The sequence below is a fragment of the Aspergillus stella-maris genome, assembly GCF_047715825.1.
Source record: "Aspergillus stella-maris strain CBS 113639 unplaced genomic scaffold BDV14scaffold_28, whole genome shotgun sequence".
Lineage (NCBI taxonomy): Eukaryota > Fungi > Ascomycota > Eurotiomycetes > Eurotiales > Aspergillaceae > Aspergillus > Aspergillus stella-maris.
Window position 1 is genome coordinate 225,610 of NW_027396822.1, and position 22,253 is coordinate 247,862.

The following is a 22,253-nucleotide window of genomic DNA, read 5'->3' on the forward strand; positions in this document are numbered from 1 at the left end:
TCTTGGTCTTCTCTACTCTAATCAGGGCAAGCTACAAGAGGCAGAGGAGATGTACCAGCGAGCGCTGGCAGGCAAGGAGAAGGCACTGGGTCCTGGGCACACATCCACCCTTAACACAGTTAACAATCTTGGGATTCTCTACAAGGATCAGGGCAAGCTAGAAGAGGCAGAGGAGATGTATCAGCAAGCCCTGGCAGGCTACAAGAAGGCACTAGGTCCAATTCATCTAACTCATCCACCCTCACTAAATACTGTCAACAATCTTGGTCTTCTCTACAAGGATCAGGGCAAGCTGGAAGAGGCAGAGGAGATGTACCAGCGAGCGCTGGCAGGCTACAAGAAGGCACTGGGCCCTGACCATTCCAAAACTCGTTTGGTCGCAAATAATCTGCTGTTTCTTGCTAGCCTTCGCGTTGCGCAAGACACCTCCCGCGACTTTCACAATCCCTCCCCGGAACGAGAGGTAACAGGGCTGAACGCCCCTGGGGATCACTTAAAACAACGTCCACGTAAAAGAGATGTCCTGCTAAGAGTTCTGCGCCGATAGTAGCGTTTGTATATTTATTGCAAATCAAACGTATGAACTTTAGATTGGTCTATTATGTTGCCTTCCTAAATTATAAGACCTATAATACAACTGACGAGGAAATGTTGTCTGATGAGTACTGCTTGTATGTTGCCCTCTATGTGCGTCACGGGAATCCTACTATGCCTGGGAAAGAAGATACGTAAGTATAAGATGCCCGAGTCTTATTAAGATCAACCCACTGAATTTTTGGCTTCTAGTTATTACTGTGCGTTGCCTTTTGGCCCAAAGATCAAGTCTCCAGGGAAAAAAGGCATCTGCTACCATGAAAAGGAATACAGAGAGAGGGAGGTGGTAGTGAATGGTTTTGGGAAGGTCGTGAATGCCCGCTCACACCTTCAAAAATGTTGCTTTTCCGGGTTACGGTAAGCGAGATAGCAGACAAAAACCATCTGGCACAGATTTTGCATACAATTCCCATCAGGCAGAACAAAAGAGGATGGAACTGCGTGGCATGGGTACGGGAGGCTCTGGAGAGACTTGCTGCGGATGGCAAGGCCTTGTGTACAAGGATTGAGTGGGGAGACTGTCCGCAAGGGGACAATGGGATTTTGCCAAAGGAAGACTGATTAATATTTGTTCCGCGGACAAATGGGACTTGGTATGACTAAAGCTGTGACATACGACCTAGTCAAAAGGAGGGAGATCTTTATACTGAGGGCAGCATTACAGATCCGGTATACCTGTATAGAGTGTCATGTACAATGCTTAACCTGATGATTTTGGTGATCTTGATGGGCCTGGAGCCTGAATTTTTGGGGTCTAGAAGTGTTGTTGAAGCTCTTGTATAGTCCGACCCGGAATGTCCTTCTACAGAGTATGTTTCGGACGGACGAGCTTGTTTTCAGACCCTAATATCGAACCTCTAGTTCATTAGAAGCGGTTAGCTTATATTTGCGGTCCGTTTATGCCGTGAATAGTATCACGCCCAACGTAAACTCAAAATAACCGAGCTATACAATGACAGTCGAGAATACAATTCATCTAGCTTTTATGCCGTCACTACAATCATCCACGTGTGCTTTCGCCTTACAACCAACTGACGAGATGGCACGGCATCTCGACCCTCGACAACATACGGTGGTTGTCCATATAATACGTAGCAAAAACCTAAGTAACCCAGAGATTGCTCAGATCGCTAACTTTAGCGAGCGGTCTGTCACTAAGCTCCGCAGAAGGTTGCGGCTGTATGGCACTGCTAGATCTCAGTTTGTCCACGCTAGCCGGCCACCAAGCATCACGCAAATGCTCGAGGCGTTATGTAACGACCTGACTCAAAAACTGGGCCTCTATATTAAGGAAATGGCTGTCTTTCTATGGGATGAATTCAATATCGATTTAAAGAGCGCTGATTGGGCTTCCTTTTCGCTTGCACCATATTGTCGAGATCCGCTCTCAGATACTTCTCCCAATGCTCAATGGGAGGAATACGAGTCGATCCTGCGGCGATTGTGGCAAGGCTGAGGCTGGGAGGGACCATGAAGTTACCTGGGGTGGGGGCGTACCGAGAATCAGCGTCCTATGCCTGGTTCTCCGGGCTCTGAGGCATTATTGTTGACAGATCTCCTGTTCAAAAGCAAAGGGGTGTTTGGCTTGTTTCAAAGAATCTTCTTAAAAATAAGAACGAGTAAACCAAAACCAATCAAACATCGGCAACGGGCCATAATTTCTTCTTGCGAGTGATAACTTCAGTTTAATAGGACCTCGATCAATTCTCTTGAGCATTGCGTCCTCGCCCCTTCAAAGCGGCATCAGCAAACATACTGAATATCCCGTTGTATATGGCCAGGACCAGCAGATGGCAAACTGGTCGCTGGCCGTGTGTGTGGAGTTGATGGCATGCATTGTGTAGCACGCCAAGGCAGCGGAGGCACATGTGCCACGTCAATATCAGCATAATGGCGGCAAGCCTCTTGATCGTTTCTTATCCTCAATATCTCAAGCTTTGATGGCCCCTTTGGATTTATAGGCCATGATGGAATGAGCTGCCAGCTAAAAGGGCGCGGAAATGTTTTATATGCTAGAAATAATGCTGTGTACTCCGTATCTATCACCTGCCACGGGGTTGAACGAGAGTGAGATCGGTGATAGCAGGGAAAGGGTCGAGAAGCGGGGTGACTTTTAAAAAAGCAAATATTGGCCCTTCATATCCCCTTGCCTGGACGTCAGCAACATTTTCTTCACCATAATAATATTGTATCAAGCTTGTCGCAACCCAACACCACATCAGAAAAAATAGGAAACCTCCTCATTCTACTCCCGAAGTTTGATTCAGCTATTATCTCACGATGCTCTTGTTGCTTGTTCTCCTTGTAATCTTCGTGCTTTCTCTAGTGTACCTCCAATATTCTGGCGCAGGGGCTCCACTTGCAAGAGTGAATGAAAATGTTGCCGGCAATGCTCCCCCGTCCAAATCAAGAGCTCTAGCTACGTTAGCCCCGGCGTTCTACAGACCAAGAGACTCGAAAGCGATAAAACTACAAGTTCAAATCAGGGTCCTTCATCGCGGGACGACATAATCGAAGAGGATTCCGACCATGAAAACGCGGTGCAAATTCCCGCGGGAAGCATTACCATTGCTATTTTTTGTGCTTTGGCATATGAAGCTGTTGCAGTTAGATATACGCTAGACGAAGCATATTCCTGTTGCTTGGAAATGGTGGGCCCGAAGAAATATGTATACTCTTTTGGGCGCATTGGCGATCATAATATTGTCATTGCCCGACCACCTGACATGGGTACTATTAATGCCGCTCATTGTGCAACAGCAGTCAGTCAACAGTTTCCAAATGTTCGCCTCGCTTTGATGGTGGGGATCAGCGCCAGTCTCCCCAGCCCAAAGCATGACATTCATCTTGGCGATCTAGTCGTTAGTAACTCCAAGGATGGATTTCCAGGTGTTGTGCAGTATGACTTTGTCAAGCAAGAACGTGAAAAGGATGTCCTAAAGGGATGTCTAAACAAGCCGCCCCGGGTCTTAATAGGTGCAGATTGATCCTTGCAAGAAGACGAAATAATGGAAAAAAAATCCGCTAAGAAGGGCTCTAAGGAAATTAACTAATATCCCAAAGTTCAAGCGTCCTGTTACAGAGGACATTTTGTTTAACAAGAGCTTTCACCATACCAAAAAGGGATTAAATTGCAGTGAGTGCGAGGCTTCAAGTGCAAAGATGGTCGTTTCCCGCCCTCAACGTCCTAATGACAATCCCACTGTTCACCGCGGCCTTATACTTTCAGGAGATGGCGTTATTAAGAGCACGGAAAGTCGAAATTGCTTACAACACAAGACTTTCCAGATGCACTCTGCCTTGAAATAGAGGCAGCTGGTATCATGGACGAGCTTCCTTGTCTAGTAGTGCGAGGGAGTTGTGATTACGCTGACACCCACAAGTATGACGACTGGCACTGTTACGCTGCGGCTGTTGCAGCTGCTTATTGGAAAGTTCTCTTGCGCAAGGTTGGCGTACAAGAAGTGCAAGAGGTAACAACCATGAAAGAGCTAATGGATGGTGTGAAGGGGCTGGCTGAAGAGGTAAATAAGATACAAGACAATCAGAGGCACGATGGATGACTATAATTGCTATATAATCATTGCCTAGGCTTATTTGAAGAAAGGATTACCCAGGTTGCTATAGACCGAAGTATGCTTCAGAAGTCACTCCACCCGTCGAAGAAGCCTCGTTTGATTCCTACCGGGCAGAGGATGAGGGCGAATGTCTTCAAGGAACCAGGACTGCGCTGCTTGCAGAAATTACGAATTGGGGGAGCTCTCTGTCAAGGCCGTGCATATTCTGCCTCGAAGGTATGTCTGGAACCGGAAAATCTACTATATCTCGAACGGCAGCTGCAAAATTTTGTTGCCAGGGTATCCTCGCAGCAAGCTTTTTTCTTTTAAGAGAGGTGCTGGTGACCTAGGAAACGCGAGACGACCTTTCTCAACAATTGCGTAGCAATTGACATTCACTATCTCCAGCCTTGCAGCTAGGATTCAACAGGCAGTACATGAGGAGCCAGATACTTCAGCAAAAACAATTGAGAAGCAATTTGATTGACTATTGCTTCAATTACTCCATGAGTTTAGATAACCAGACCACGAGAAGAAGCCGTGCTTTGTGATTGTTATTGATGCATTAGAAAAGTGCGAGGGAGAAGGTGATGTCGAGACTATCTTACGGCTTCTCCCGAGAGTGAGGGAGGTCAAGTTAAAAAGTCTCCATTTCTTGTTAACAAGTCGCCCGGAACTTCCAGCATTACTTGGTTTCAGAAATCTCCAGGAAAAAGACCGCAAATATTTTATTCTACATACAATCCCCAAACCAATTATTACGCGTGATATATCACTCTTTCTGCGGTACAGATTTTCGAACCTTAGAGAAAAACGATCTCTTCCCGAAGGATGGCCGGGAAACGACAGACTACACACATTGGTTACAATCACTATTCCTTTGTTCATCTTTTCAGCCACTCTCTGCCGCTTTCTTGAAGATTCAAGATGGTCACCAGAAGAGCGTCTGATTGAGTTCCTTGCAGATCCAGCCACTCGATCTGCTTCCGAGATGAAAAGAACATACATGCCGATACTACACCAGCTCCTGAAAAGTCAAAGTGAGGTTGAGTCAAACAAGCTAAAACAAGAGTTTCGTGAAATCGTTGGTGTTATTGTTCTTCTTGCTCGGCCCTTGTCAGTCAATTTACTAACGGCATTGCTTGATAAGTAGGAAAATACTGTTAAAACACGAGTGGAGTCCTTTCGCTCTGTCCTCAGTGTCCCGGAAGATAATAATATCCCAGTTAGAACCTTGCATCTATCATTTTGGGATTTCCTAGTGGACTCGGAGTGTGACTTTCAGATTAACGAGACTGAAATGCATGGAGAAATAGCACCACACTGCTTTCGAATCATGAAATCTCTTAGACACAATATCTGCAGTCTACCAAGTTACGGAACACAACGCGCCTAGATTCATGATAGTGTTATCAAACAACACTTGCCAGAGGATCTACAGTTCGCCTGCCGCTACTGGACGCATCATCTGCATCAAAGCAAAGAGAATATGCTTCGACTAGAGGCACTCTCCTTTCTAAAGTGTCATTTTCTCCACTGGCTAGAGGTAATGGGCTTGATAGGGCTAGTTTCTGAGGCTGTTAGTGCGATAAATGCACTGCATTCAAAATATGAGGTAGGATTCTACATCCTTGATTCCTTATTATATCTGGCATTAAGTAACTATGATTTAGACCAGCCTGGACAGAGGATCCTCTGAATTCTTACATGACGCAAAACAATTCATTCTAAAAAATAGTTACGTTGCCAACCTTGCTCCGCTTCAACTGTACTGCTCTGCACTTATATTCGCGCCTATGTATAGTACTATCCGTGGCATGTTCAAGACCAGCCAAAGATGGATAAAACCTCTACCACAGGTTGAAAAGTTATGGAGTGCGGAATTGCTGACACTGGAGGGCCATGAAGACTCGGTCCAGTCAGTGGCCTTCTCAGCCGACGGCCTGATGGTCGCCTCAGGCTCGGGAGATCACACAATCAAGCTCTGGGACACCAAGACCGGCTCAGAGACCCGGACGCTCGAGGGCCATGAAGTGGCCTTCTCAGCCGACGGAGGAAACTTTCAGATAGCTGTAGATAACAATTGGGTACTTTCTGCTGGCGAACGGGTTCTATGGCTTCCCGTACGCCATCGCCACCCCACTTGTTCTACCACCCTAAATGATACCCTCGCTCTTGAGTATAGTGACGGTCGAGTTCTGACCACGCGTTTCATGCGTTGCCTTCTGTGTATAATATTTTCTAGTCTCTTTACTACAGGAGGGCTTGGTGTGTAGCCGTTTATATACCCCTCTGCTTGTCATAATTACAGTTTTTATTCTTGCCACTTATTTTCTCCACTAGCCGAGCCCATGTACTCTGTATGTATAATACTCAAGTAAAGCGTCATACCATATATTTCCTCCTTCGGAAAACCGCTGACAGACTACTGATGCAACTAATCACAAATCAATGCAGCATTCTGACGATTCTCGACGATTGATTTGTATAGATAAGACTGATGATGGAGTGGTGATGATGACGAGTCGTAGGACAACCTAGCTACAAGATGAAGGGTAAACCCGTCGATCGCAGCTTTCTGCGGCGGGTAGTGATATTGGATAAAGGGTGGCATTTCCATCGATTTTTCGAAATCAAATATGTGACCACTGCAGATTAGCTACCTTTGATTCAGGCTTAGCAGAGCGCTGGTGTTCCTCTCTTAATCAGGACTCCAAGTGGGTGCGGTCCTCCCAAGCAAATTGGTCGTTGTGACGAATCTCTTGATTATTTTATTGGTAACAGTCTCGACAATGAGTTCAGATTCAGCGTTAAGAGCCCCAGTGGGTGGGTCCCGAAAGGCTGGCTTGATTGGAATGCCATTTTTCGTGGGTCTTGATCTATGATCTGCAGAGTGTCCGTAGCCTTTAGTTTAGACCATGTTCGCTCTTATTTATATACCATCGCTGGTGGGGTTTCTGCCGTTACTGTACGTACAAACTGGACTACCCGGTGGGGAATCTACTCAACCAGGTTTTTTTCTTTTTTAGCTTGTACAATCAATACAGAACCCAGCTCCTTCTGAAACTAATTAAATTAGAAGCGTAATATATCAGTTTTCCAGGACTGGTATTGTAAGAGCCCTCTCCTGGTGTCGAGGTTTTGGAGTTGGCTAGAACCATTGTGCACAGTTGCTTGAGGCTGTTTTTACCATCTCTCCTTTGTTTCTGTCTTTTCTATTAAAGCTATTACCACAATATCCTGTAAATACCATGAGTTAAGTCATCTTTCTTTGCGTAAGTAATCCTTGTGTTGAATCAACAGAGGTAGGGCGTGTCATTGATCTTTCTGGGGCTTTGGCATCAAGCATCGACGAATAGAAGATTGATTGCTTTTTTTTGGCTCTTGAATAGACCCTTTCTCTTGTTGGTCTTATAAAATGGTTCCCTACCAACATACTAAAGACCGCCATCTTCGATTTGGGTAGCATACGCCCGAGACCAAGAGCACTCGGAGACAATGAATCGAGCATCTGCATCCTCCTACCTCTATTCCATCCCAAAGGAAATCACCCCCTAGGATCAACAGATCCTCAATCACGGAGGCGCGTCTTCCAATCTGGAATGCCTGCCCTCCTGTCTTAACAGAGCAAAGCACCAACTACAAAGCATGAGATTGAAGACCTAGTATATAAAATCAGCTACCTAAAGGCAGAGCTATCCTGGAATACCAAGTTAAAGCAGGCCTTACTTTAATTCCAGGAGGAAATGTACATGGTTTTCTGTAAAATTATGTGCATAGGGACTGGCTACCATAGTAGATTGTATTTATGTTATCTGACAAGAAGAAGACTATTTTCTATCGCCGCCATGCGACTCTGTGCACCTTTAAGCTCGCCGCTACCATCATCCTCCAAGGCATCAATTATCTCACTGTAGCAAACAGAGTAATGAAGTTTATATGCAGTATTAAGGAATCTTTGCTACTGGCTGAGATTAGTACTAATACTATTATAGTACTTGGCCAATTTACAGATCGCTTTGTCTGTTAGAGTGAAGAGAACCTCTGCTGTACCAACAGACATCCAGCCAAATACATGGAGCATATGGTAGTTCAGGCGTGTTGGAGAGAGTGTCATTACTTGGGAGCCATATTTATGGCTAGCCGGAAGCAATATCGAGCATAGTATTTAAGGGGGGTGCTGAGGTTCCAATAGGCATGGCTGGATGGTTAATGACGGTGACGAACAGGGTGAGAATATGTCTTTAGGTGGACTAAATAGCCGGCACACTTGCTTATAAGAGTAACTGCTCCAGTTAGACAATACATCTGTGCCATGTCCATGGTCTGATTCAGCCATGATCTTATTCGAGCCCACCATTGCTGGGGGCTCACTAGCCCTTTTAGCTCTTTTAGTTTGTTTCCCGCCGCACTGTTAATAAACTAATAGGAATAAGCAATATTTATAGTCAGGGTATTTTTGTTTATGCTGCCTTTTTTCCTCCTATATATTTTTAACATGCTTGAATACTTTAATTTAATTTTAATATATACCACTGCAAGCTCTTTCCACTTATTCTTGACTATTTCCAGGAGATCCCTCCATTGTCTTTCAAGAATCTTTAAAATAATTGTACTAGGCAAGGCTGAGTCTATGTCCTATGCGGCACCAGTTTAGTAGTAGGCCTGGTGGTAGAGAAAAAATGCTAAGACTATTAGGGAATTTTTTTAACAGTACAACCAAACTAGCCGGGGCTTACCATTCTGTGGTCAATGGATTCTGGGATTTTAATGACAGGAATATATAGAGTTTATCTTTGGCGTGCAATAGACAGTCCATAAAGAGATCGTCTTAACCTGGACCAGGTCTTTATATCCGGGCATAAAAAAATAATCCAGATTTGGGAATAAACTACTACAGCGCCTTGCAGCTTTGGCTTTGGCGTTTCCAAACTCTTCGGCTCTTTCTCAGCGCCACACCCGAAAGCTGGTCCGTAATAGGTCTAATCTATATCTCTGCAATTACAAGCTGAATGAGGAGAAACAGTACCGTAAGGAAGCTTTACCCTTTTAGTAATCTCTTGTCCTTCAAGAGGATTCCATGCAAACATATCAAACTTCCACGCCCTTGCGCTTGGGATTATTGCAACATGGTCTCTCAAGTCTCAAGTTACAGTAATAAAAACATACTGATTCCCGCAGCTATGTTGACTTTGCCTTAATTATTCTAGCGGTTATTCTGAGGACTATGAGTGGATCCTTCAAGTCCACTATAGCTACTAGGTCAAGAACGTGTACTGTGGCCATTTGTGATAACATGTAAGATATAAATTATGCCTAGGATCGCATTAATCAAGTTCTTCCTGGGTGGCTTGGCCTTGTGAGGTCGACAAGGGTGTTAGAGTCACCAGAGAAGAATGCCCGTGCTCGTCGGCCTTGGGTCTGAGGAAGACTGATGTGGCCCACACCGTGCGATTGAGTTACTATAGCAGCTGCGGTGTGCGGAGGTAGAACCTGGTGCAGATGCCATGATTGTTCAATTCGAATGGGTGGAGGTAGTAGCCGTTTGTTAAGGATTATATCATGCTGGCCATGCCAGTGATTTAGAGTATCAACAGCATCCGTAGTGCTTGAGTGATCTGGGCCTAATACCTTGCATTGAAGCTGACAGGATTCTTCGAGCAAAGGTAAGGCATCCAAGACTCTTCCTTGGGATTTCCATGTGTAGGCTAAGTTGACCATGCTGGTTAGAGTAGAGGGATGTTCAGCTCCCAGCACTATCTTTCTTTTCTCCATGACTTGTACCTCCAGCTTCTCAGCTTTGTTCCATCGTCCCTGGTTCCGGTAGGTTGATGCCAGGTTTGCCATGCTGGTTAGAGTAGAGGGATGCTCAGCTCCCAGCACTGTCTTGCTTTTCTCCATGACTTGTACCTCCAGCTTCTCAGCTTCGTTCCATCGTCCCTGGTTCCGGTAGGTTGATGCCAGGTTTGCCATACTGGTTAGAGTAGAGGGATGTTCAGCTCCATGTTTCCTTTTATTTATTTCCCAAAGCTTGTTGTAAAGAACCTCTGATTCAAAATATCTTCCATCACTAGAAAGGCAATCTGCAATGTTTTGAATAAGATTGACATAGTCCTCTTGCTCTTTAGCAAACTCGTTATCATGCAAAAGGGCCAAAGCATGAGGAAGGTAGTCTCTCCAGAGGCTGCGCTTTGTGTGGTCGTTATCTGGAAACACTTTCTCCAGTTGATTAGCCACTCTTTGCATCCAGTAAGTGAACAATCCATTCTTCCTTAGCCAATTTCGAATTGCAATATGCACCAATCTGTGCATATTTATTGCTGTCTCTTGGCGAGTCGTGAAGGAGTATGCGTCCAAGAGCCCTAGAGCATCAAGACTCTTTTTTTCAGAAGCTTGGGAGGGAAGAAGGGATTGTGGGACATTGCGCGGGTTGATACATGCTATAAAAGATAAAAAGTCTGCTGCTAACTGGTCTTGATGTTGGATCTGTTTAAAGGATATTAGCCAGGTGGTGATTATGGCATTTTCAATATCCTTGTATCGTCCTGGATCCCTGAAATCCTCACTAAGAAGCTCCACGGCGGTCTTCTGATCTTGAAAGAGTTTCAGGTAGGTAGCCAGATCCAAGCGCTTTTTGTTGATATATGTGGCCGCCTGCACGATTGCCAAGGGTAGAAATGCCAACTGTTCCAAGAGTGCACCTATGATGCTATTGTCCACAAGCATGCTTTTCTGCACTAGTAGACTCTCAAGAATGTTCCGTGCAGCTCCTTTATCCACATCTGGGATAGAAATTATATTTAAATGTGTGAGATCCACAGCAAGCTCCCAATTCCTGGTTGTGAATAGAATGCGGCCCTGCTCACTTTGGGGAAGAAGGTCCTCAAGAGCTGAGGTTCCATTATGGCCCAATAGCCACATTTCTGTATCATCTGCATTGTCAAATATTAGGAGCCATTTTCCTGCGCGCTCAGAGCTAAGGTAGGTCTGGACCTGTTCTTTAACATCTGCTGGCTTGTCTTTATATAGTCCGAGTATTTGTGCAATCTTTAAGAATGACTGCTCAACCATCGCGTGGCTAGTGCTTGGAACCCAGAAAATCGAACACTCCATATCTTGGTCTCCCAGGCGGTATGCTAATTCCAGGGCGACTTGTGTCTTCCCAACCCCTCCTAAGCCATGGATTCCAATCCTTCTAGGCCCGTTTTGCGTGACAAGGAGTTCTTCTAGCTTTCCAATCTCACCCTGTCGACCAACAAAGTTTGGATTTCTTGGCAAAGAGACCATCCAATGACGGGTGTTATTGTTCTTTCGCGAGCCAGAATATGTTTGGTAGGCAGGCATGGCTAATAATAGAAGTTTTGCATAAGCTGCTGCTGTTAATGCTGCGAACCCTTGCCACTGTTTTTGTTTATGTGAATCGCAATAGTCGCATATTCCTCGAATTACAAGCGTTGGAAGCTCATTCATGAGGCCTGCAGCCTCCATCTCAAAACAGAGTATTCCATGATGTTGTGCTAGGCGGTCTCGCGTTTCAGAGTCCTTTATCACCTGGTCTCCAGAGGCAATCAGTCCATAGTGGATATATGGTGTTTCCATGGTACGTGGTTGTCGTGTAATCAACTTGTGTTGGTCGCACTTCTCGCAATTAGAGTCTTTTTCGGCATGGTGGTAGGAGGAACAAAAGAGATAATCTGTGCTCTGTTTGGGAGGCGAAAATCTTTCCTTAATGTTAGGGTTTCGCTCCAGTACTTCGCTCACTAGTTTCGACATCGCGTTATCGCCAAAAGTCATCTCCTTTGCCTGAAGTTGGCTCATGTGCGTTAAAATAGCCTGAGGTGGTTGATTCAAGATACCAGTGGGCTCGAATCGTCCACCCTGAACAGCCTTGCCATAGTCGTACTGTATGACCCCGCCATGCCTTTCCCCTGGCTTGCTAACAACCACGTCGCCTAATCGAATGTCATTGCTTTGGCTGGGGACCCCCCCTCCAATCCCTACCATAAGCCCGAATTGGAGCCGGGGAAAGGTCAAACGCATGCGAGATATGACAGTTGCGGCGGACACTGTTCCATATACACCATTTGGCAAGTAGGCGATAACTATATGATGGCCGTTTAGTTCGCCCAATTCGTAGGCATTCGGATCGGTGATCTGTGGAGGTGGGGCGTGGGTCTTGTCCAGCATGGCCCGGGCCGCGGCCGCCTCCAGAGGCAGAGCACAGATCCATGCGACCGTATAGTCATCATGCGTGAGGGGAGCCATCATCGGCGCCGTGGGAACCGAAAAAAAGTAAAATAATCGCGAGACCAATGTGTCCAGAAGGAATGCGTGTTCAGAATGATAAGATCCTAATCAGCACGTGTGACATGGAAGAGGGGCACTGTAATCAGAATCCTGCAAAGCTGACTATTTGACCAGCAACTAAGTTATGAATGATCGATCCACCAGGTTATTTCCCGGAAAGGATCAAGTATCTTCCGTTATTTTCTCCGTTTGTTTAGTGTCAACCAAGGTGGACTTGGATTACTTATCTAAGCCAATCGGACATCGCCTTCCTCATTCAGTTGATCTACGTATCGCTCATGTGGCCTATCGTTTCAGGAGGATACATGATATCATATTACCCCTCTTCTTCGGGGTCTAATGAGGCCTCTGGCCAGATACATAAGCTCTATACATACTGTAGTTAGAAGAGCAAGACCTTCAATATTCATTCATTTTTACATCGATTAGTCACCCAGCTGGTATCCACCAATAAGAAGCCACCTCTGCCGCTCATAGTGACTTAAGGGTTGGATAGTGCACGGGATCTATACCTCTATCTCGAGGCTTACCCGGTGACTAGTGTCAAGGTGCGGGCTCAGGAGTGTATTAGACAGACTGACAAAGTAGATACACGGGCAGAATGCAGGATCAGGCTATTAGACAGGCACTTAGTATAACAAGACGTTGCTCAGAGATCAAGAATAGGACCGACGTTGGAGTCGAGGAAGTATCGGTCGGTCAGGCGGTCAGAGCAGGCAGAATCCTGCGATCCTCATTCCGGGCACGGTGCCCGGAGTGAGGCCCCAAGCTGGCACCGTGACAACTAGCTCCAGGGTGTCGAAGGCCGAAGCGGCTATTGGGATATCTTCGCTGGGTGACCCATACTAAAGTATAGCATCTTTCTGTAGTACAGTAAGGCCCCGTAATTGTATTTTCCCTTTGACATGATACCGTCCATACCAAAGGTAGTGGGTACCCTTGCTTGGCATATTTTATGGCTCTCCTAGTTGTAAAAGTGCGTTTTAATGACAATACAAAGTTTGGGACTGGCAGCAGGCAAAGTTACTAGAGCGCCCCACTGAATGCGTGTAATCCTGCCCTGCATATGCAATGCAGCTTTGTTACAATAACAATTGCCCATGATCCATCTCCGGCACCCAAAAGTCCCAAAGGGACAGAACCTTCTCCTGATTCACGGCCCTAAGTGCCTTAGTTTAAAATGCCGGTATTAGATGCTGCCGTCTGTGTCGCATCCAGGACATAAATACAAAGATGAGAAAATTGTTGTAGGGATTATTACATCTACGGTGGAGCTCATTGACAGTCTTGAACCAAGCCTAAGGCAACAATGACTCGCGCCAAGGGAAACACCACTACTAGCGTAGGGCTTAAGAATAAGCTTGCGTGTCATAGTCTGTGTGTCAAGTTCTTCCCGTACCAGCGGGAGCAACCTGTTGAAGCGGAGATGACTCTCCATCGCTGTGGTCAACATGGCAATAATATTCTAATTTTTGACTACAAAGAGGGCGAGAGAGAGATAAATTCTGCAAGACAGAAGCTTTACAACAAGCCAAAGGATGTAATACCCCATATTATTATTAGTAAGTGATGCTTTGTATATTAAGTTATGCCGCGCTTTTAGCTACGATGTACACGTTGCGGAGGCCATCGCTTCTCTTCATATCACTACCGTCACTGGATTGATCCTAATCAGTACCCATCTCATGGGATCAGCTCGCGAAGGAGGATTCTCTGTGCCATATCCAAAGCTGGAAACAAAGATAGGATGTCAAATCTGCATGAACTACCAGCAGTGGATATGACGGGATGGTGAAGGGCTAGCTATGAAAGAGTCATGGTTATGTCTTTTTAGGTCGCTATGGAAAGGGCTGCTGCTGGGCTTATAATTTATGTACAGTAGTAGGTTCTCAGATTACTCTTCATACCAAGACCTTTCCCCCTCCAGACCCATGGCACCCTGCATCAAATCCATGCCGGTTCTTATGGATTGCTTAGAAAGATATGCCTCCTCGACACCGCTCCCATGGTCAAGTGTCATCGTACCCTCACTGCTGCATGATGACCCAGAGTAAGAACCAGCAAGGAGGGCTGCCTGGAAGGCATTTTGCAGGGATTGAATCACTTGCTCTTGGCTTTGGTGGATCATGCGAAGCTCTTCAAGCGATTCTGAATGCTTCTGGATATCCGAATGCATCTGAGAGATATCGACGGCATCTCCAGCAGCGATTTGTTGAGTGGTGCCAGCACTACCGCGTAAGACTATGCGCCTTGAGTTTTCCTTGATTGAACCTCCAATTCTTGTCTCAGCCAATTGACGTCATTTGAACTTTGGCGCAGTGTCGACTCTACTTGGCTTTGTCTCCGTTGTAAGTGGGCCAGCTGCTTCTCGAGCCGCCCCGAATGCTGACGTTCTTGCTCAAGGGAGGCATGTTCCTCTAGGAGGCGAGACTCCAGGTGGATCTAATACTGCCGAGACGCTTGACCTTAATCCAAATGCCCTTCAGTGGAGGTGCTCCGATGAGCTAGGTACTCGAGCTGCTTGAAGATCAGTCAGCCCTGACTAGGAAGGCCATTTCAGGGTGGAATACACCTACCAACTGAGGGCGGGTTCCCGAGCTATAAATCCTCTAGGTGGCGGCAGGTTGAAACTCTATAGTTCTAGAGTCAGAACGAGTTTGTTACCTGCTCAAAGAGCGCGCCTTTTCCAGTTATAAATGCATTCTTGTCGGAGGAGCGCGCCCCTTGTAGGTAGATGAGCCAATTCGCTAATGGGCGAGACATGTGGGTCCGATCACTTTGCTTCTCCATAGCTAGTCTCGAAAGACTGGAGATATTGCTTCTCAAAGAATTTGTAAGCCCTAGGAATCATCCATGAAGATCTTCGGCATGATAATTTCCTTTGGAATAAAGAGCTTGGACGGGCGTTGATTATTGACTTTCACTGCTCTGCTTTGAGATCTCAGCCAATTTCACGGCAGCGGACAACAGCAAAGAGACGTCGGGTAGAGCCAGGGGAGCCAGGGAATGTTAAACGTTTACGCGTTCTGTGAGAGAGGTCACTCAATTTCATAGCATTGGTTTGGCGGATCGCATGACATATGATATTAAAGCGTTTCTATGACAAGCACTGGCTACAAAAAACTGCTACATACAAGAACATCCTTCACGAGGGCCTGATTTGATTGCCAGGTTTGGCAATCTCAGAACTAAAGCCTTATGGTTCGACTTAGACTCGTAGAATGCCGTTGACGCGTCTGCACAAGCGTTGCTCACTATTCGCCTTTCTGTCCGTTCAGGGACTTTCCCTCACGCTGAGGACACAGGATGGGCCGTCCAATATCGCATCGTGACCGGTAGGAGGAAATGAAGTGCTAGCCCCACTAACAGCTCCGCTACCTTGGGTTCCAGCCATTGATGCTGTGAGTGTCAGAAGCCGAAAAGGTGGAATCGACCTCGCTTCCAGTACGACGCCTTTTCCGCGCTCTATCGCTTTGGTCACCAGGAACATCCTCGCTTCGAGTTTCCGCGCGCATCTCCGGAGGGAAGACCCTGGATTTTCTCTTGCTGCCGGATTCCTCCTGGTCTAATATTACCTCCTGTGAGTCGTCCTCTACCACAGACGCGGAGTCCTCCTCAGAGACATGCCCGTTCTCGCTTGGTATCCAGCAAGAGTCTTCATCCTCCTGATGGATATTATGAACCCGGGGCACAACAAACCGCTTGATAGCTTCTTCATCCGTTAGAGTGACCCACTCTTCCTCGGGACGCGGGTGGAAACTGCCGCCTGAGAAGCCGTTCTCCGGGAACAGAGCAGCTTCAGCTTGAATGAAATCATGAATAGCACGCTTGGCCGCCTCGGCAGCAGCCCGGTGGGACCGTTCGATCAGTTCCCAGCGTAGATTGGCCTTGGTAGGATCCGTGCTGAAGAGAATGTTCTTTATAATAATAACTTCAGGGGTATGGTGGTCGCGTTGGCCAGTAATAGCGTCGGCGAGTGCATTGACACCATGCACAGACTGCCATGCTGGCCAAGTTGGTAGCTTACGCAAGGGGTGACGGGCCCCCCAGGGACCAATGCTGCATGCCGTCATTTGTGTATTGTAATGCTGCACATCTTCAAAGTGGACACCACCATCAACGCGGGTATCACCGGCGGTGATCTCAGTAAAGTCTCGGTCCGTGGACAACGCATCCCGCGGCACAACCAAGGTAGGCTGTAGGACGAGTCGGGGTCCATTGCCTCGAGAGGCCCGGGGCATCCAGGGCACCATGAAGCGGACGTGCGATGTGCTGGGTAGTGGAATAGGGTATATTGAGAAGGCCTCCGGGCGCGCGCGAGCAAGCCCCTCCGCGTCAATGTGGTGATCAAACCGGAAGGGAAGCCCGCCACCGTGATGGTCCAGATACTGGGCATACACCTCACAGAAATTATCAAACACCTGGATCGTCCCGCCAGCGCCATGAAGGAAGTGATCACAACCTTGTTTGTCTTCCGCCATGAGGGGGACAAAACTTGTCAGACTATTCTTGAATACAAATGGTCGTTGCATGGAGAGTGGGACATGGAATGGCACTGGAGCTTCATCCTTGTTCAAGGTGCGCGTGTCGATGGCCGGCTGCGGGTAGGCAATGAGGTTGTGCGGGTGATCGGGCCTTAGCAGCACATCAAGATAGTACCTGCCGATATCCTGCACCATTATCTGTTGGGCAATACTATGCTGGCGCGCCCAACGTACACCCCCGGTTGCGGTTGTGTGGTGGTCAATAATGCGGGTCTCGAGGGCCAGGAGGTGCTGCATCTCGGGTGTCTGCAAGTATGGGTTTGTAAGATTAATGTCCACATATCCTTGGGAGGCAAGCAGGGCGCGCGGGTCATCTGTCAGGGTTGGAACATGCTTCATAAGGTCGCTAATCAGAAAGTCCCACCCGTCGTCAGACACGGGCATCTTCAGCGAGACACCAGTGGAGTGGTAGTGAAATTGGCTAAACAGATTATGCTCAAAAACAGGTGTGGAGAGCCACAGGCTGCGTTGGGCATCACGATGGGTATATTCATCCCAGGATTCCACACTGTCACAGTTGCTGGCAAGGGCTGCGAGCCGATGAACAAGCTCCAGGTTCCCAACCCGCCTGGAGAGACCAGTGGCTCTGCGGATCTTATCAAGATGCTGTGAGCAGATCTGGCTGTTATCCTGCTCTGCCTCTGTAAGCGGCTTCGCCAGCTTTATAAGAAAGTTCACTCGGGCCTGTCGTGCTCTTTCAGTGGTCCATCCAAGTTGACCTCTCTTGTTAGCCTCTGCTTCAATTTGGGATAGTAGTGCTTGGCCAAATATATTGAAAGTAAGGCATAGGCATGGCCCCTCTTCAGCATGCGGGTCTTCCTCTCCCAAGATTTCTTGGTTGGTTACCCTGACTTCTAAACCTGCGGTCGGCGCCTCATCTGCGCGCTTGTTATTTTGTGAGGTTTTGTTTGAGCACACGAGCTGGGGCGTCCCATCTTGGGGACCATGTCCAGACATTGACGGGGCCGTTATTGGACTCTCCAGGGTTGAATTGCTTGCGGCGGTAGTCGGGCGCGCGGGCACGGGCATCTCATCCCGGGCTTCGTGACCGGATTCCAACGAGGCGGGTGGCCGCTCAGCCATGTGACATGCTAATGGCTCGCGCTGATCATAAGTATTGGTTATGTCACATGGTGGCGTCGGGGAGGGTGGAAGGCTGCTCGGGAAGCGTTGGTTAACCGGAGTAAACTGCATGCTCTGCCACGAGCCAGAGCGGGAAGTCCCCAGGGCCGCGGTCGGGGTTCGAGGAGCGGGTGTCTCATGCCGGGCATGGTGGCCGGGCGGAGTCTCTGAGCGATCGTTGTTCGGTGTATGCTGGCGCTCCAAAGGGGGCGGCCTGGAAGCAAGAGAGATGTAGCGACTGGTCTGCTGAGGCGTAGGGACTGTGGAATCTGAGGCCATGGTTTTAGCGTATGATTGCGAGTTTTCAGGTACACTGGTCAGAGTACCAAGAACGTGGTTAATAAAGAGATTTTCCGCTGTAATCTCCTCGGGAGACGGGATTGACCAGTGCTGGCCAGCAAGCTTCAATGCCTGCTCAAGGTCCGCCGTGCTAAGTGAGATTATGGCTTTCTGCCCCTTGCGGCCATATTTACTTTTCTTTGACTTCTGAACACGGTTCAGAATAGCACGATTAAGGGCACCAATACCTTCTTCCTCCTTGTAGAACTTGTTGGTAAGGGTTTTGAGCCCACGGTGCCAATGCTGGCTGTTGTAACATGCCAGGAGCGCACTTCCATAGTGTGGGTATCGCGACGGGACTTGTTGCTTGGCCGCTTCACCTGACAGTTTGTTCCATCTCACCCAATCACGCGCTTCCTAATACTTGGGGAATCTCTCCTGGTACTCATCGGTTTCCAAATACTCCTTGAAACCAGCGATATATGTACGACCGAGATTCTCCAAACCAACCAAGGCCTGCATCAATTGTTCCACTGCGGGCCCGAATGTAGCGGCTGTGATCGAATGTGCCTGCCTGAAGTAGTCAAGGTAATCAGCACGTGGTAGTATTTGGTACTTTGCTTTCAGTTCCACGAGAAGCTGTCCAAAGGTGTGGACAGGGACATCGCCTAAGGTGCTGTCCAAAGGGAGCCGCGTGTTACTGAGTTCGTGCTTGGCCTTGAGTGTCATGAAGGCCAACTCCAGCTCCGACTCGGTAGTATCAGGCTGCGCAAACTCGGTATCTGACCATAAGGTATTATTTGTATCCATGTCCTGCACAATGTATCGCTCGAAATCAATCTCATCCAGCAGGCCTCCAGGAGACACCCCGGTGCGTGGTTCGGGTTGCTCGCTCTCAGCACCTGTACCGCTATCAGGCTGATTAATGGCCCGGGGGTTGCCTTGGTTATATCCCATGATTTGGGCTTGGATTGGCATCCTGTTAGCTATCTTGTAGCTGCGGCAATCGGGAAATCGTCGGAACAAGGGCAAGGTTGCACTAAATGCTCGCGGACGCTCAAGGTCATAGCATGTCAGTTCGTGCTCGAACCTAGTGAGACCTAGTTCAGGTAAGCGGTTAGCTCGCTGTTCGATTGTTGTAGGGATCTGTGAGGGTAGTGTATTGCTGTCGTGAGTTATAGCTAACTGTGTTATGGGGGCCTTACCGGTTAGGGATGGGAATGGTTATAGCAATATCAGTTATTGCCCGATTCAACTGAAACTAAACCACAGCAGAGATCAGCTTGATGTCCAGTGGTTACATGAGTCTGGATAGGTTGTCATGATGTTGTCGGCAGTTCAGCATGGTAGTGTCTCGAAACACTCACCTGGTGTGGCTGAGTAGCCTTGTCGCAGCGGCACCAAGGATCCGACAGCGATATGGTTTGATTAGAAGAGAGACAGGGCTAGCATCTCACTGCTAGCAGGGTTTGAGATCACGAGCTCATTGCCCGGGCGAGATATGTATGGGTATGGTGAATTTGAGATGGGAGTTAGAAGAGGGTGGAGGAGTGAAGGAGAGAAGAGGTGCATTATCTTATCTAGAAGCTGAGTTCTGGCCCGGTCCACCCTGTAAAAGTAAATAATCTCAGTATTTGCTTCCTTCTATTCCCTCATTCAATATTTTGTCTACTTGCCGAGTGACTCTGCGACAGTCCTGATTGGCTTTCACTTGTGGTTGTGTTGGTTGTGAATGACCTATGATTGTGATTGGCTTATTTCTGCCAATTGGCGGTCACGCTCATCGCGGGCACCGTGCCCGGTGCGGAGTAATGATCCTCATGCCGGACTGTCTCCACCCTTTAATCTTCATGGCCCCATAGTATAGTATCATACTGGTTTTCAGGCCCAGCTCAGCGGGTGTTCGTGTTCCAATGTTGGCTTGTAGGCTACATTGACCGAGACAAGAGCAGCATTGGCGGAGGTTGCCATTAGGTAGAAGTTCGCCACGAGTCAAAACAGAATCAGGCTCTCACATCGGGCGTGGAGGTTAACGTCTCGGCCACAAAGGTCCAGGAGCTGGTACATGGGTATTGTCCGGAAGGGCGGGCGCGATTTCCCTGGTAGCTTGGTGCCAACGCAGAGTCCAATGAACCACTGCCACGCTTTCACCCTATCAAGAAATGAAAACACAACCCTGGCCTATTTAATTCTTCGCACTCCCAGTTTTATATCCCTTTATTCTCTGCCCTTTTTCTTTCCCTCATCTTTCCCTCGAAGGCTTCATCCAGTCCATTCGACAACTGCTATGAATCAATCTACTCATATTATTGATCCAGACGGGGAGGTGGTAATAATACTGCGCCACGCAAATTCTCCCTTTGCACAGCCGGACAAGGCTATGGTTGCTGGCTTGGTCTCCCACGCCCTTTTTCTGAAATTATGGGATGTTGTCCAGTGTCCCGCGAAAGTATTCAACTACTCAACGATACCAATCAAAGAACCTACCCCAGGTTTTTTTGGCGAACCTGCCATAGAGCTTGTCGATGCTCCTACCTCAGAGATTGTCGATGATCCTGCTCCGAAGGCTGCCGACAAAGAACCTGCGCCAGCTGAAGAATAACCTGCCGCAAAACCAATCAATCCCGAATTAATTTGTGAGCTACTGCACGAAAATTGCATCCGCATCAAAGTCTCCGCGAAGCATTTAATATTTGCCTTATTAGTGTTTAGGAAAATGCTCACTGGCGGTTTGGTGGAGAGCATTAATTATCTGCAAAACGGCTCAGTCGAGATTCCTGCGGAGAGTTAGGATATTGACGCGCTCATGATCCTACTTTGGATCATGCATTGCCAATCCTACGAGATACCCTGGCAACTCAACCTTAAGTTACTTGCAAAAGTTGCTGTTCTAGCTGACTACTATAACTGCAGGCAAACTGTAGACATGCTGGCGGGAACTTGGATTAAGGCTCTGAAGAAAGACGTTCCCACAACATATTATCGGGATTTAATACTATGGTTGTGGGTTTCCTGGTATTTCCAGCTCCCTTGTTAGTTTAAAAAAGCTACCTTAACTGCCATGTCATGTTGTGGCAACGAGATTAGCAATCTAGGGCTTCCAATTCCGGGATGTATCATAAGTAAGGATTAAAAAATTGTCTGTTCTCTTTCCATGACATGCTAATAGCATTGCAGGATTGATGAATATCCATAGGGAGGAAGCTATCAATAATTTAGTTGTCCAACTTCATGATATATGTGACACCCTCCTAAGCGGCAATTAAAGATGTAATTTTACGTGCAGCTCGGCCATGTATGGCGCACTTACAAAGCAATTGCATGTGAATGCTCTGCTTTTACCAAGACCTGTGGCTCCCTTCCCTAATATAACCTACAAACATCTGGTACGAAAGATATCATCATTCAAATCGCCAGTATGGTACTCGCGTCACAGCAAAGCCCCTCACACATGCTCTAGCTCATCCTTGAGGATTCTGATTGGCGAGTTCAACGACTATATTGAAGGTCTTGACCTAAGCTCTTAGCACCAGCAGAAACGGAATATTCTGTTGAAGGACCCTTGGCGGGGAGATGCAATAGAGGATGAAAGTTTTTTTTCTGGAACTTGTTTGATTAGGGAAGGCACCAAATATACACTATATTTACATACTAGTTGCCGTAGATTCAAGGGCAAGCCTTTATTGGTGCTCATAGTGACCATCATCCTTCTAATTGACCATGATTCGCTCAAGGACACCAGACTTGTGTATAACAATAAGGTTATCAACAAGGGTAGCAAGGTTTCCAGTACTTAGCGAGACTCCCCAACCATAAACTTTCCTAGCCGAAACCCAGACATCTTTAAAAT

General features: G+C 47.4%; 6 protein-coding genes across 6 annotated transcripts in view; 4 read left to right on the forward strand and 2 right to left on the reverse strand.

The window, feature by feature from the left end:
• BDV14DRAFT_62226 (Pfs, NB-ARC and TPR domain protein) overlaps positions 1-710 on the forward strand; it is a 4,685-nt gene extending 3,975 nt beyond the window's left edge. Inside the window, exon 4 of the mRNA XM_073777170.1 lies at positions 1-710. This exon is cut by the window's left edge and continues 14 nt beyond it. Coding sequence (XP_073628027.1) covers positions 1-547 — 547 coding nt within the window. The 3' untranslated portion in view covers positions 548-710.
• Positions 243-1,572, forward strand: BDV14DRAFT_173665 (uncharacterized protein). Its single transcript, XM_073768770.1, has 2 exons — positions 243-728; positions 787-1,572. The coding sequence occupies exons 1-2, from the start codon at positions 580-582 to the stop codon at positions 953-955; spliced, it is 318 nt and encodes a 105-aa protein (XP_073628028.1). The 5' UTR covers positions 243-579; the 3' UTR covers positions 956-1,572.
• A 1,302-nt stretch (positions 1,573-2,874) lies between these two features.
• On the forward strand, positions 2,875-5,653 carry BDV14DRAFT_189866 (5'-methylthioadenosine/S-adenosylhomocysteine nucleosidase family protein; the record flags this gene model as incomplete). The annotated part of the gene is made up of 6 exons (XM_073771258.1): positions 2,875-3,017; positions 3,071-3,560; positions 3,658-3,850; positions 3,883-4,118; positions 5,414-5,423; positions 5,517-5,653. 6 exons carry the CDS (start codon positions 2,875-2,877, stop codon positions 5,651-5,653), a joined length of 1,209 nt encoding a protein of 402 aa, XP_073628029.1.
• A 3,881-nt stretch (positions 5,654-9,534) lies between these two features.
• Positions 9,535-12,548, reverse strand: BDV14DRAFT_208910 (purine and uridine phosphorylase; the record flags this gene model as incomplete). Its single annotated transcript, XM_073775521.1, has 4 exons — positions 10,572-12,548; positions 10,197-10,529; positions 9,783-9,920; positions 9,535-9,582 (listed from the first exon to the last, which is right to left on the reverse strand). The coding sequence occupies exons 1-4, from the start codon at positions 12,417-12,419 to the stop codon at positions 9,535-9,537; spliced, it is 2,367 nt and encodes a 788-aa protein (XP_073628030.1). The 5' UTR covers positions 12,420-12,548.
• A 3,284-nt stretch (positions 12,549-15,832) lies between these two features.
• BDV14DRAFT_200332 (uncharacterized protein) lies at positions 15,833-19,381 on the reverse strand (the record flags this gene model as incomplete). The annotated part of the gene is made up of 2 exons (XM_073773487.1): positions 15,833-18,710; positions 18,828-19,381. The coding sequence occupies 2 exons, from the start codon at positions 19,379-19,381 to the stop codon at positions 15,833-15,835; spliced, it is 3,432 nt and encodes a 1,143-aa protein (XP_073628031.1).
• A 1,309-nt stretch (positions 19,382-20,690) lies between these two features.
• BDV14DRAFT_189869 (uncharacterized protein) lies at positions 20,691-21,930 on the forward strand (the record flags this gene model as incomplete). Its single annotated transcript, XM_073771259.1, has 6 exons — positions 20,691-20,895; positions 21,076-21,170; positions 21,249-21,410; positions 21,441-21,525; positions 21,581-21,624; positions 21,718-21,930. The coding sequence occupies 6 exons, from the start codon at positions 20,691-20,693 to the stop codon at positions 21,928-21,930; spliced, it is 804 nt and encodes a 267-aa protein (XP_073628032.1).
• Between the last annotated feature and the right edge of the window lie 323 nt (positions 21,931-22,253).